The sequence below is a fragment of the Salvelinus alpinus genome, chromosome 3 (genome assembly GCF_045679555.1).
Source record: "Salvelinus alpinus chromosome 3, SLU_Salpinus.1, whole genome shotgun sequence".
NCBI classification, from domain to species: Eukaryota; Metazoa; Chordata; class Actinopteri; order Salmoniformes; family Salmonidae; genus Salvelinus; species Salvelinus alpinus.
Genome location: NC_092088.1, coordinates 58,503,665 through 58,518,834, shown reverse-complemented (window position 1 = coordinate 58,518,834; position 15,170 = coordinate 58,503,665). Strand labels below are relative to the sequence as shown.

Below are 15,170 nucleotides of genomic sequence, written 5' to 3'. Positions count from 1 at the left end.
GCTCTGGCGGCTCCTGACTGACGGGCGACTCTGGCGGCTCCTGACTGACGGGCGGCTCTGGCGGCTCCTGACTGATGGGCGGCTCTGGCGGCTCCTGACAGACGGGCGGCTCTGGCGGCTCCGGACAGACGGGCGGCTCAGGCGGCGCTGGACAGACGGGCGGCTCAGGCGGCGCTGGACAGACGGGCACACCTGTAGGGAGGAGACGGAGAGACAGCCTGGTGCGTGGGGCTGCCACAGGACCCACCAGGCTGGGGAGACCTCCAGGAGGCTTGGTGTTAGGAGGAGGCACATGAAGGACCGGGCTGTGGGGGAGCACTGGAGCTCTGGTGCGCAGCCTTGGCACCACTCCCCCAGGCTGGATAACTACTCTAGCCCGGACCCTCCAGAGTGCAGGCACAGGTTGAACCGGGCTGTGGGTAAGCACTGGAGATCTAGTGCCTACTACGCGCACCTCTCCCTTAGGCTCCACTCCCACATTTGCCCGGTACGAGCGGAGCGTAGGCATAGGACGCACTGCACCCTCCCAGCGCCCCGGAGACACAGCACGCAGAGCCGGCGCAGGATACCCTGGACCGAAACGGCGTACCGGAGACCAGACACGCTGAGCAGGCACAATACGCCCTGGCTGGATGCCTACACTCGCATGACACTTTCGGGGGGCTGCCCTATAGCGCACCGGGCTATGGGCACGTACTGGCGACACCGTGCGCTTAACCGCATAACACGGTGCCTGACCAGTAACGCGCTGCTTATAATAAGCATGAGGAGTGAGCTCAGGTCTGCTACCTGGCTTAGCCACACTCCCCGTGTGCCCCCCCCCAAAAAATTGGGGGCTGCCTCTCGTACCTGTCGCGCTGCCGTGCTGCCTCCTCATATCGCCGCCGCTCAGCTTTCGCTGCCTCCAGCTCTGCTTTGGGGCGGCGATATTCCCCAGCCTGTGCCCAGGGTCCTTCTCCGTTTAAAATCTCCTCCCATGTCCAGGATTCCTGAGATTTCGGCCGCTGCTGCTGCCTGTTACCACGCTGCTTGGTCCTTTTTTGGTGGGTGATTCCGTCACGATCGTCGTAAGAAGCGGACCAAAGCGCAGTGTGGTTTGAATACATTCTTCTATATTTAATGAAGAACACTTAAACAAAAAACAACAAAACGAATAAGGCGAACGTGACCGCTATATAAACACTGTGCTAACATGCAACATAACATAGACAATCACCCACAACCCCCAATGACAACAGGGTACCTAAATATGGTTCCCAATCAGAGACAACGACTAACACCTGCCTCTGATTGAGAACCATATCAGGCCAAACACAGAAACAGACAAACTAGACATACAACATAGAATGCCCACTCAGATCACACCCTGACCAAACAAAACATATAAACATACAAAGCAAACTATGGTCAGGGCGTGACAGTGGGACCCTGGTTCTGCTGCTTAGTCCCCAGCTCTTCCTGCCTGCTGAAAAGAAAATCATGACCCTCTGACCGGTACCCTCACACACTCAGGGAGAGGATACTGGGGTGGGGTTAGGAACTGATGTGGACCCCTCACTCACCCCAAGCTTTTTCCCCTTACGGAAGCCTTAAGGCTACCAAAGAGTGAGCCTGGGAGCTATAGACGCCCTCATCCACAAGTAGGTCACGATACAGACTGCTGCTAACACACACTCAACTCTCTGGATCCTGAGTGAGAATTTTTAGGAGATGGATACACTGGATTCAAGAGACACACACAGACTATACCACTCGTACAACACAGACTATACCACTCGGAAATAATGCATCTTTCAAGAGTTCCTCAGTTTCTCTTTTCAGGAGGCGTATTCTGAAATGATCCAACTCTTTACCAATCAGACCGCAAATATCCACTGTCTGGGGTTACGGCAAATGTTAATTGATAGATTACAAAATACATCCACTGAAACGTTGGTAAATACACTCAGATTAGGGTCCACTAGGATCAGGGTTAATATCCATTAATGAGGGAGATGTGGACTTCGATTTAGGTGCATATCCACCGAGGTTTGGTCTGTCTCCACTGCGATCAGGTTAATATCCATTGATGAGGGGACATCTTGACTTGGGTTTCGGCACATATGCACAGGGGTTTGGTCTGTGTCCATTGATAAGAGAACTAATGAATATCCACAGATGTGTTTCCTTACAGTTTTGGTTACACTGAATTCTGAGCATACATAAAAAAATATGTGCAAAGGTAGCAGTAGGCTGAATCACAGACATAATCGCATAAAGACCACAGAAAAAGCATGGATGTATGGGTGTAGCTAAGGTTTAGGTAGTTTGGATAAAAGCGTCTGCTAAATGGCATATACAGTGAGCTCAAAGTATTGGGACAGTGACAAATGTTTTGGTTCTGTACTCAAGCACTTTGGATTTGAAATGATATGCACAAATATCATACCACCTCCCCTCTTATTGTAATGGTGAGAGGTTAGCATGTCTTGGTGATATGACATGTGTGTCTAACTTTCTCACTCATCATTATTCACGATTCATTCAGGATTATCAGTAATCATGGTAGCATCCACATGTATGTAGAAGTGTTTAGAAACATGTTCTATTCTTATTTACAATAAAAGTCACCCCATAATGACACAATACATTATTTACCATTAATTTCTATTCGGCACAAATAATCTGAAACACAATCAAAACAAACAGCAAATGCATCCAACAAATGCTGTAAAGTCACAAGCTTTATGTAGCCATTGCATGCTATGAATATGGGACCAAATACTTAACCTTTTCCTACTTTAATACACACGTAAATTTGTCCCAATACTTTTGGTACCCTAAAATTGGGGGGGACTATGTACAAAAAGTGCTGTAATTTCTAAACGGTTCACCCGATATGGATGAAAATACCCTCAAATTAAAGCTAACACTCTGCACTTTAACCTCATAGTCATTGTATCGTTTCAAATCCAAAGTGCTGGAGTACAGAGCCAAAACAACAAATGTGTCACTGTCCCAATACTTTTGGAGCTCACTGTATATATTATGGTTCCATAATTCCAGGATGTTTTGCTCCATGGAAGTGACCTCGATTTAGATGCAGGGTCTAGTGGAAGCATGGTTGACGCAGAAGTGTTTTCAGACTGAAAATGCAGGAGTCGGCATTAGTCCCAGGCACCTGCTGCAGCTGTTTATGGGTTAGTCAGCCAGGTGTCTGGGGGTGTTGGTCTGCAGGCCCTTGCTGCAGCTCAGAGTTGATGTGAAAGATGCAGTAAGAGGTGTGAAATGCTGTGAGGTGTCTGTCAGACTCAGTAAACACAGTAGACACAGACATCTTAGACTCTGCCTGTAGGCCCTTGCTGCAGCTGAGGTTTGGTGTGTGTGTATGTGTGTAACACACAGTAAAGTGTTTATCAAACGCAGTAAGGTGTGTGTCAAACACAGTCATTGGGGGCAGCCTTTCCCTTGCCCTGCTGGGCTTTACTGTTGCTATGGCTGAGGATGGGGAAAGTGGTGCACAGGCATCCAGATGCCACTGTCAGCCCCAGACTGAGCCAGGCACAGAAGCTGGACCAGCTGTAGCCATGCTCCACGTCAGCGGGCAGCCCGTAGATGAAGGGAGGGACCCTGGCCAGGTCGTAGGACACGTTGGCCGCATAGGTACACAGGGAGATGGTGCAGAAGATCCCTGAGAAGGAAGAGGGACCACAAAGAGAGGAGGAGAGTGTGTGAGAGAGAGCATCTTTATTTAAGTAAACAAGCGTTTCAGTTGGTGTGGTAAACTGTACCTGCCATGAGAAAGAGCAGCCCAGAGACGTGCTGAGTGAGACTCTTCTCCCAGGCGAAGCTGACAGACGCCACGATGCAGCCACACAACAGAACGGCTGCTGCCATACCCAGAAACCCTGCAGTGATCCGCCGCAGGTCTGATTCAAGGAAGAGGAGGGGAGAAGCGGGTGAGCACTTATGCAAGAGACACGGTTTCCCTCTCTGTCACCACTAGGGTTGCAAAGGGAGGGTATATTACTAGAAACTTTCAAATCTAGTGGCCCTATTTGGGTACTTGAGATGATCACAGGTAAAATATATGGAAAAAAATGATGACAAAGATGTAAAACATGAACCTAAATATAAACCATGGATTTGGAGAATACCATTGGTATTTATGTATTTCTTGTCAAGGTTTTGGCATCACACTGTTGGCAGTTGTGAAAAAAGTCACTAGTTGGAAGAGTTGCAGAGTTAATTGAAAATAATGCCATTATTGATTAGATGCATTTTTTTCATTAATTAGGCCATTTTTTCTTGAACCATGTGGTCAATCTACTAGAAACGAATAGACAATATGGACACATAATGAATACAATATATATGAATACATATTGGGGGGGGGGGGGGGGTATTAAAGTATAAATGACCAAAGTTATGATTGATTGCCATAGATGTTACCAAAATTACTGAAGATTATGGTAACTTTGGTAAATTGCTAAATGTAATTCATGTAAATTAACATATGCCCTCCTTTTTGAATGGAAGGTAGTAGGAGAATAATAGGTGTCTGGATTATTCATTTCATGAAAGGCTCATAGGGGAATATCTTTCATAATGAGAAAATGTGTATACGTAAGAGGTGCCACTCATCCTGCTGAATGGTGCGGGTCAGGTTGAGCGGGATGTTGCGGAGCCGGATGGGCTGGGAGAAATGGTACTTGATGGTGATGCATCGCTGGGCTATACCTGCATAGAGACAAGAACTTTTGTGAACATAACGAGTAGCAGAAAAGGGCAAGTGTTTCTCAAGGAGACTTGTCTTGAGAAAAGCTGTGGCTGTTAAGTATTCATTTATAAAGTGGACTCCCCTGTTTCATGGACATACTTCTTAATAAGGTTTTCGAGGCTGTAAATGTGTATTTTCCCACAAGATTGCAGATGTTATACATATTCCTCAGCACTATGAAAGCCTCTACACATGGCTGTGAGAAGATACTACGGAAAGGCAAACAGGGAAATTCCGCCTATATCTCTGATGGGTAACAAAAAGGGGTTTAATTGTTTGAGTGATGTAATATTGTCCCCTCTCTTGGAGGCAGCAAAGAAGACTAACTATGGCAGGGATCTGACCTGCTCCCCTTCCACAAATACTATAGCTCTACCAATATTACAAAACGTTGTCCTAATAACATTTTCGTTTTCACTTGCTATATTAATTGGTCAACAACATTTTTACTTGAGAATCCGAGCTTTTGCGCAAGTTTCCCATTGATTGACTTTAGCGCGTCTATTGATTTAGTACATACGGAATTAATCACATATATTGATGCCACTTTCCATCCTCATGCAAATGATATGGATCATAGGAATATAATAATTGATATTTAACACGCAACGCTCCCTCGTTGCCTGGAGTGTGAAGTGCACACTGGGCTCGCATGGTGGAAATACCTTTCGTGTATTTCGTTGATTTTCTGTCCGATGCAGTCTAAAACTGATCAGATCAGAGCTTATTTTAAGGTCTGTATGATAGGCAGGTTGCATGCGCGCTTGCGTGTGTCTATCTATGTACACAGGCCATGGTAGTTATCCGAATGAATAGATTTGTTATAGACAGAACTTTGCACGCCCATGGTTTACAGATAGGCTAGACCCACACATCTCCGAGGACAACATGATAGTTTAAAACATGTTTTAAAGCTACATCTGTTGTTTACACACACTGAAATAACAACAAAAACAACTTTACATTTAGTTATGATGGGTTAAGTCAGTCGTACTAAGCTCATGAGTTTATTATTCAAGGGTCAGTTGATGTATTATATAATTAATTGAAAGACCATTAAACAGCAGTGCATATGACGGAATGTAACTTTTTAAGCATTTACAAATAGCCCTACCATTGCCAGATGTGTAGGCCTATATCTCCAAGGGATGCGGTTTCACTGCACCGCACTGGACCCCGGGTAAAATTCCCCACAGCATCTCTTACCCTTGGCAATGAGGTTGTCGATGTCCCTGTCCTTTCCTAGATAATAACATTTCCTCCAAAGTCCAGAGTAAGTGGAGAAAAGAGGCCGCCCGCATTCCGTTTCTAAAATTCCCATTCCCAAAATTGACCTCCAGTTTTCCAGGAGCTCCTCCTCTCTACTCCCGACGTGGATCGCCCGGAGCAGCGCCTGGTTCCTCCGAGGATTGCTGCTGTCCATCAGGGGCAGGTGATAGATGGGCATCCGCCGGTTCGTCTGGTCGTTGGCGTCCGGCCCGAACTGGTCGCAGTTCTGCCTGTGCCGTGTTGTGTCCGTCTCGTACCAGTGGTCGGTCATGATAGCGGTGATGAGAAGTGCCAGTGATGCCAGGCTCATGGACAAACTGATAGCCGTCACCAAGGTCTGTTTCTCCATCTTGCCGGCATTAACATTTGAAGATTCGGTCAGGGAAGTATCCGTCACTCCGTCCACTTCACTCCTCCTTATCAACACGGGCTTGCAGGGCTTCATCGTGTTCTACATGATGTCGAAAAGGCTGTAAGGTCCTGGCATCTCCGGCTGGGTGCAGGCACAAGAATAACCTAACCCGTGTTCCGGCACAAGAATAACCTAACCCGTGTTCCTGTTCTCCCACTTTGTCGATTCCCTGACTTCGGTATATCCTATAAACATGGGATGAAGAGGTGTGTGTGTATATATGTAATCCTGTGCGCGGGCGAGTCTCGTGTGCTTCTGATTTCTATGCTTGCGTTAATAAGAAAAAAGAGGCGCGGTGCACAGAGCGCGCGATGAAAATGTCAAAGCTGTCATGCTCTCCTGTCAGTGCAGCTGCTTGTCTCATTACCAATAGAAGTCCCTGTGGCATGAGAATTATGATATTTATAACAATAATACTACTGATGATGATGATTATTGTTATTACAGCCTATTTAAAATGGGGCAATCTGCGATTGTAGGCTACATCCGTTTTTTTACTTTTAAAATGCATTAAATGTAGGCTACCCATTGATTCTTGAAGAATATAACTACCTCATCAGCTTACAAAATGTGTGTACCCCATCAGAACACAAAATATACGCTTATTTTAGGCTACTCCGTTGTTTTTAAACAATTCTTAAACAAACAGCTTCAAAGCATATTTAAAACGTTCATTTTCATTTCAAAGTTAAGCACTTGCATCCATATAGATATGTATGAATTTGAGAATGGTAAAATGTCTACAGCCCCACCCCTCAGCTGTTTACCAAAACAGGGTCGGGGTGTCACTTTGTAATTGCATGAGCTGCAGATTGCCGCTTTAATAGCAACAATGTAATTTTGGGGGGTCACTATCATAACTTGTTTTCATCAAGCCTTCAGATATTTCATAGTTGAAGTACAGAACAACACTTCATCATGGTGCATTAAAATAGAGGGGTAGGCTATTTACTGATAAACATGATTTTCTGGAATTGTCAGATCAATGATACTGCAAAATGGTTGGATGCATTGTGCAGAGACAGCTCCTTTCCAGTCCGCTGCATCAGCAGGCAGGGCATTGAGCGATATAGGGACATGGACATCTCTGGACATGGAGCACAGAGGAAGTGCTTATGAATATTTATTATAACACATATATATTTGGTTTCTCATTCAATGGGTGTTGGTGATAAGCACTCAGCAGGGCCCGATGTATCAACGGGCCCTCTGTAAAGTAAGAGCAAGTCTATGTAGCCTACATCATTAGGGAGTGAAACTTCAATACATCTTTCTTTCTTAGCTCTCTTTAATCAATATTTACCCTGAGCTTGACTTTCACCTTTTTACCCCTCCATCTTTTCTCTCTCTCGCCCAGTTTGTGTGCGTGTGCACTAACATGGGTGCACAGTTAATATTTTCCCTGCTATGTTGAACAACCATCCATTAAATAAAAGGCTGGATTCCTGCCCAGAGTATTCAGCAGAAATAAACTACTCCAGCTATTAGGTAGAAAATCTGAGGATATTTACTCTTCCTTGTTGTTTTGTTGATTGAGACAGGCAGACATGAATGTAAAATGAAAGCTTTCCTTGCATTTGTAGAGTTGCATAATTAAAAGATAATGTACTCTAATTACAAAATTGTAAAAGCAACTATGGAGTGTGTTGGCAAGCAGCTTCAGTGACAGTCCTACACAAGGGTATTCCTCCACCCAACTCAAGAGTGCATACAGAGTACTCTGTCGCACCACCACGGGTGAAATTGAGTACAAGGGTGTTCTTTAAATACTTGTAACACAATAGCTACAGTAGCCTATGTTCCAATTGTACCAGTGGACATCTACTTGGTTTGTCATAATTCTTACATAGCACTTCATCACAAGACCATGTTCAGATTCAGACAACAGTCATAATACGTTGGCTAGATATGTTCTCTATCTGTGTGGTCTAACTTCGGTGTGTCAACATGGCTGTCTGACCTCCATATTTACAGTACTTCATAAGTATAAGAACTTATTGAGGGTCAGTATTGGTAATATTATATGGTTGTTATCTATGTAGGGCCTACGCTGTGAATGACACATGAAAAGGTTAATTGTATGGATGTAAAATAGAGAGAGGAGATAATTGGTGTATTAGTCAGTAGTGATTACTCATGAAGTAGTAGTTGGAATGTGGTTGACAAGCCCAGGAGAATTATATGCCATGCTTATCAGACTTGGGCTCCAAGAGACTAGTCAACAACATCCAGACTAAAAAGTAGACAAATTAGATTATAAAACCCATTAGAGCACGGGAGTCAAGCATCCGGCCCGTGAGGGGTTCCAATCCGGCCCACGGGTGGTTTGAGTAAAATATATATATTTATAGTACCAGTCAAAAGTTTGGACACACCTACTCATTCCAGTTTTTTTTAAAGTTTTTTAAAACTATTTTCTACATTATAGAATAATAGTGAAGACATCAAAACTATGAAATAACAGTTGTGGAATCATGTAGTAACCAAAAAAGTGTTAAACATATCAAAATATATTTTATATTAGCCACCCTTTGCCTTGATGACTGTTTTCCACACTCTTGGCATTCTCTCAACCAGCTTCATGAGGTAGTCAACTGGAATGCATTTCAATTAACAGGTGTGCCTTGTTAAAAGTTCATTTGTGGAATTTCTTTATTTCTTAATGCGTTTGAGCCAATCAGTTGTGTTGTGACAAGGTAGGGGTGGTATACAGAAGATAGCCCTATTTGGTAAAAGACAAAGTCCATGTTATGGCAACAACAGCTCAAATAAGCAAAGAGAAATGACAGTCCATCATTACTTTAAGACATGAAGGTCAGTCAATCTGGAAAATATCAAGAGCTTTGAACATTTCTTCAAGTGCAGTCACAAAAACCATCAAGCGCTATGATGAAACTGGCATTCATGAGTTACCTCTGCTGCAGAGGACAAGTTCATTAGAGTTAACTGCACCTCATTGCAGCCCAAATAAATGCTTCACAGAGTTGAAGTAACAAACACATCTCATCAACTGTTCAGAGGAGACTGCGTGAATCAGGCCTTCATGGTCGAATTGCTGCAAAGAAACCACTACTAAATGACACTAAGAAGAAGACGAGACTTGCTTTAGCCAAGAAACACGAGCAGTGAACATTAGACCAGTGGAAATCTGTCCTTTGGTCTGATGAGTCCAAAATTGAGATTTTTGGTTCCAACCGTCGTGTCTTTGTGAGATGCAGAGTAGGTGAACAGATCATCTCCGCATGTGTGTTTCCCACCATGAAGCATGGAGGAGGAGGTGTGATGGTCTGTGATTTATTTAGAATTCAAGCCACACTTAACCAGCATGGCTACTACAGCATTCTGCAGCAATACACCATCCCATCTGGTTTGAGCTTAGTGGGACTATAATTTGTTTGTCAACAGGACAATGACCCAACACACCTCCAGGCTGTGTAAGGGCTATTTGACCAAGAAGGAGAGTGATGGAGTGCTGCATCAGATGACCTGGGCTCCACAATCACCCAACCTCAACCCAACTGAGATGGTTTGGGATGAATTGGACCGCAGAATGAAGGAAAAGCAGCCAGCAAGTGCTTAGCATATGTGGGAACTCCTTCAAGACTGTTGGGAAAGCATTCCTCATGAATTCCTCATGAAAATTCCAGAAATTATGTCATGGCTTTAGAAGCTTCTGATAGGCTAATAGACATCATTTGCGTCAATTGGAGGTGTACCTGTGGATGTATTTCAAGGCCTACCTTCAATCTCCCTGCCTCTTTGCTTGACATCATGGGAAAATCAAAAGAAATCAGCCAAGACCTCAGAAAAACAATTGTAGACCTCCACAAGTCTGGTTCATCCTTGGGAGCAATTTACAAATGCCTGAAGGTACCACGTTCATCTGTACAAACAATAGTATGCAAGTATAAACTCCATGGGACCACGCAACTGTCATACCGTTCAGGAAGGAGACGCGTTCTGTCTACTAGAGATGAATGTACTTTGGTGCGAAAAGTGCAAATCAATCCCAGAACAACAGCAAAGGACCTTGTTTAGTGCACCAGTCCCTCCTGCAGAAAAGCACCCCCACAACATGATGCTGCCACCCCGTCCTTCACGGTTGGGATGGTGTTCTTCGTCTTGCAAGCGTCCCCCTTTTCCTCCAAACATAATGATGGTCATTATGGCCAAACAGTTCTATTTTTGTTTCATCAGACCAGAGGAGATTTCTCCAAAAAGTGTAGTCTTTGTCCCCATGTGCAGTTGCAAACCGTAGTCTGGCTTTTTTATGGTGGTTTTGGAGCAGTGGCTTCTTCCTTGCTGAGCGGCCTTTCAGGTTATGTCGATATAGGACTCGTTTTACTGTGGATATAGATACTTTTATACCTGTTTCCTCCAGCATCTTCACAAAATATATGGCATCATGAAGAAGGGAAATTATGTGGATATATTGAAGCAAAATCTCAAGACATCAGTCAGGAAGTTAAAGCTTGGTTGCAAATGGGTCTTCCAAATGGACAATTACCCCAAGCATTCTTCCAAAGTTGTGGCAAAATGGCTTAAGGACAACAAAGTCAAGGTATTGGAGTGGCCATTACAAAGCCCTGACCTCAATCCTATAGAAAATTTGTGGGCAGAACTGAAAAAGCATGTGCGAGCAAGGAGGCCTAAAAACCTGACTCAGTTACACCTGCTCTGTCAGGAGGAATGGGCCAAAATTCAACCAACTTATTGTGGGAAGCTTGTGGAAGGCTACCCGAAACGTTTGACCCAAGTTAAACAATTTAAAGGCAATGCTACCAAATACTAATTTAGTGTATGTAAACTTCTGACCCACTGGGAATGTGATGAAAGAAAGAAATCATTCTCTCTACTATTATTCTGACATTTCACATTCTTAAAATAAAGTGGTGATCCTAACTGACCTAAGACAGGGAATTTTTACTAGGATGAAATGTCAGGAATTGTGAAAAACTGAGTTTACATGTATTTGGCTAAGGTGTATGTAAACTTCAACTGTATACACACACACACACACAGTACTGTGAAAAAGTTTTAGGCGGGTGTGAAAAATGCTGTAAAGTAAGAATCCTTTCAAAAATAGACATGTTAATAGTTTAAATTTATCAATTAACAAAATGCAAAGTGAATGAACAGAAGAAAAATCTACATCAAATCAATATTTGGTGTGGCCACCCTTACCTTCAAAACAGCATAAATTCTTCAAGGTACACTTGCACACAGTTTTTGAAGGAACTCGGCAGGTAGGTTGCCCCAAACATCCTGGAGAACTAACCACAGTTCTTCTGTGGATTTAGGCAGCCTCGGATGCTTCTCTCTCTTCATGTAATCCCAGCCAGACTCAATTATGTTGAGATCAGGGCTCTGTGGGGGCCATACCATCACTTCCAGGACTCCTTGTTCTTCTTAACGCTGAAGATAGTTGTTACTGACTTTCGCTGTATGTTTGAGGTTGTTGTCATGCTGCAGAATAAATTTGGGGCCAATCAGATGCCTCTCTGATGGTATTGCATGATGTATAAGTATCTGCCTGTACTTCTCAGCATTGAGGAGACCACGAATTCTGGCAAACTCCATTTGCAGAAATGCAGCACCAAACTTGCAAGGAACCTCCACCATGCTTCACTGTTGCCTGCAGACACTCATTCGTGTACCGCTCTCCAGCTCTTTGGCGAACAAACTCCCTTCTGCTACAGCCAAATATTTCAAATGTTGACTTATCAGTCCAGAGCACCCGCTGCCATTTTTCTACACCCCAGTTTCTGTGCCTTGTTTCCACGTCGGAGGCATGGTTTTTTGAAGGCCACTTCTGACCAGACATCTCCGGACAGTAGATGGGTGTACAGGGTCCCACTGTTTTCTGCCAATTCTGAGCTGATGGCACTGCTGGACATTTTCCATTTGCGAAGGGAAGTAAGCATGATAAGTCTTTCATCTGCTGCAGTAAGTTTCCTTGGCCGACCACTGCGTCTACAGTCCTCCACGTTGCCCGTTTCTTTGTGCTGTACAAGCTCTTTTGAAGAAGCACATCTGGAAACCCCTGTCTGCCTTGACATTTCTGCCTGGGAGAGACCTTGCTGATGCAGTATAACTACCTTGTGTCTTGTTGCTGTGCTCAGTCTTGCCATGGTGTATGACTTTTGACAGTCTTCAGCAACCTCACCTTGTTAGCCGAGTTTGGCTGTTCCTCAGTTAATGATTGTGTTTCAACCTACATATTGGGCACTGATGTTGGGCGATTAGGCCTGGCTCGCAGTCGGTATTCCAATTCATCCCGAATGTGTTTACACCCCTCCAGCCGACGCTTGGCATTGACATGGGGATTTTAGGCTTGTGTGTGGCTTTTTGTCAATGGAAACCCATTTCATGAAACTCATGACGAGCAGTTCTTGTGCTGAAGTTGCTTCACACACACACACACACACACACACACACACACACACACACACACACACACACACACACACACACACACAAAACATTAAGAACACCTTCCTAATATTGAGTTGCACACACCTCCCCCTTTTGCCCTCAGAACAACCTCAATTCATCAGGGCCTGGACTCTACAAGGTGTCGAAAGCATTCCACAGGGATGCTGGCTCATGTTGAATCCAATGCTTCCCACAGTTGTCAAGTTGGCTGAATGTCCTTTGGGTGGTGGACCATTCTTGATACACATGGGAAACTGTTGAGCATGAAAAACCCAGCAGTGCTGCAGTTCTTGACACAAACCGGTGTGCCTGACACCTACTACCATACCCCGCAACCTGGTCTCAGTGCATTTGGTATTATTCTGTGCATAAACTAAATGGAGTGTCTCGGATGTCTTTGTTTTGTATGGTATGTATTAATTTGTGGATGTCCATCCATTTCATATGATGTTACGAATTACAATTTGTGTGATATGTTACAAATTGCAATTTGTTGTGGCTAACATTAGCTAGTTGGCTAACGCTAGCTAGATGGCTAACTTTAGCTGGGTTAGGGGTGAGGGTTGTCCGTAATGATATTTGAACACGCTACCTTTTGGGTTACTAGACATTTGGGTTATACGCTGGCCCATCCACCCTCTATTTTTGCCTTAAGTAACCTTCTGTCTTATGTAACCATACCAAACGCTAACATACCATGCTAATTTTAATGTCATAAATCTTCTGTCTTGCCCATTCACCCTCTGAATGTCACACATACACAATCCATGTCTCAAGGCCTGCAAATCTTTCTTTAACCTGTCTCGTCCCTTTTCATTTACACTGATTGAAGTGAATTTAACAAGTGACATCAATAAGGGATCATAGCTTTCACCTGGTCAAACTGTCATGGAAAGAGCAGGTGTTCTTAATGTTTTGTACACTCTGTATATTTTATTGACACTTTTTGAGGGGAAGCGAACTCAATATACTTTAAAATGACTAAAATCAAATCTGTATAGAAATGATAATGGACCTATGTTCATAGAGTTTCTTTACTGTCCAGCTTGCTAATAATCACTGTGCACCACTGGAGGCGGGTGGGAGGACGGCTCATAGTAATGGCTGGAACGGAATAAATGGAATGGTATCAAACACATCAAACACATGGTTTCCATGTGTTTAATACCATTCCATTAACTCCATTCCATCCATTATTATGAGCCGTCCTCTACTCAGCAGCCTCCTGTGCTGTGCACAGTCAATGGACCTACATTCATACAGTTTCTTGACTCTCCAGCTCACTAATAATCACTAGACAGTCGGGGAGCATAAAAAATTCAAAAAACGATAAATAGACCACAATTTTCTTTCGTTGCACATTTTGACGACAAGGAAAAACACATTTTCAGTGCGGCCCTCCGGGGCAAAACGAGTTCGACACCCCTACTTTAAAGGTTGACTGATTTCCCCTTCCAATCTTCCTTGGGAGACTTCCTCCTTGAAACATCTTGACTGGGGGTTGATGAGTGGCGAAAGATTGACAGGTTGCACCAGTTGGCCCAGCTCTTCTTGCGTAACCAACATGTGACACACACACACCATCAAGAGGCTAATGAAAGTACCCAGCCGTGGACTAACACTAACACCCCCTATAGAGGACAATAATGATCTCCTGCTCATCTCCCCTTCAACTATTAACCCTATCCCTCTTGTCACAAACCAATGTATATCATTTTCTATGATCAATTGAGTAATAGTAGTAGTGATTGACTTAATAATGAAATAGGCTATGGCCGGAAAATGATACGGGCCCCAAACTCCTTGGCTTTTATAAAAATGTAACATTGGTGTAGGCTGGTGCTTGTGGCTTAATTATTTCTGAATGCATTTATGGAAGGGCTTTTGAGAGTGATTTCGACAGGAGACCTATACGATGTCCACAAAACTGGCTAGATTTAAAAGCTTTAAAAAAAAACATTTAATTAACCGAGACCCCATGTTTGTGTATTCAAAGGTATTGTTCAACTGCATTATTAAGTCAATCACTACTACTATTACTCAATTGATCATAGGAAATTATATAAATTGGTTTGTGACAAGAGGGATAGGGTTAATAGTTGAAGGGGAGATGAGCAGGAGATCATTATTGTCCTCTATAGGGGGGGCCATATCATTTTCCGGCCATAGCCTATTTCATTCAGTCTTTATTGTCAGTCAGCCATCTGCCAGACTGCCACGGCACTGTAAAGCTGCTGGACACTTTCGCTCAGCCTGCTTTTTTTAATGGATAATGTGAGCTACATTTTTGCGCAT

The 15,170-nt window shown here is 43.8% G+C and overlaps 1 protein-coding gene across 1 annotated transcript; it reads right to left on the bottom strand.

Annotated features, from left to right (window-relative positions):
• Window positions 1-1,090: 1,090 nt before the first annotated feature.
• LOC139571016 (transmembrane protein 178A-like) lies at window positions 1,091-6,733 on the bottom strand. The gene is made up of 4 exons (XM_071393472.1): window positions 5,966-6,733; window positions 4,606-4,719; window positions 3,771-3,908; window positions 1,091-3,670 (listed from the first exon to the last, which is right to left on the bottom strand). The coding sequence occupies exons 1-4, from the start codon at window positions 6,471-6,473 to the stop codon at window positions 3,417-3,419; spliced, it is 1,014 nt and encodes a 337-aa protein (XP_071249573.1). The 5' UTR covers window positions 6,474-6,733; the 3' UTR covers window positions 1,091-3,416.
• Window positions 6,734-15,170: the final 8,437 nt, after the last annotated feature.

Bases quoted from the DNA above. Each gene is read 5' to 3' on its own strand.
- LOC139571016 (XM_071393472.1), bottom strand. From the start codon at position 6,473: ATGAAGCCCTGCAAGCCCGTGTTGATAAGGAGGAGTGAAGTGGACGGA. The intron at 3,909-4,605 runs GTATACACATTT...TCCTTGAATCAG, and splicing joins GGATGAGTGGCACCTCTTAC to ACCTGCGGCGGATCACTGCA. The intron at 3,671-3,770 runs GTACAGTTTACC...CTTCCTTCTCAG, and splicing joins GCTGCTCTTTCTCATGGCAG to GGATCTTCTGCACCATCTCC.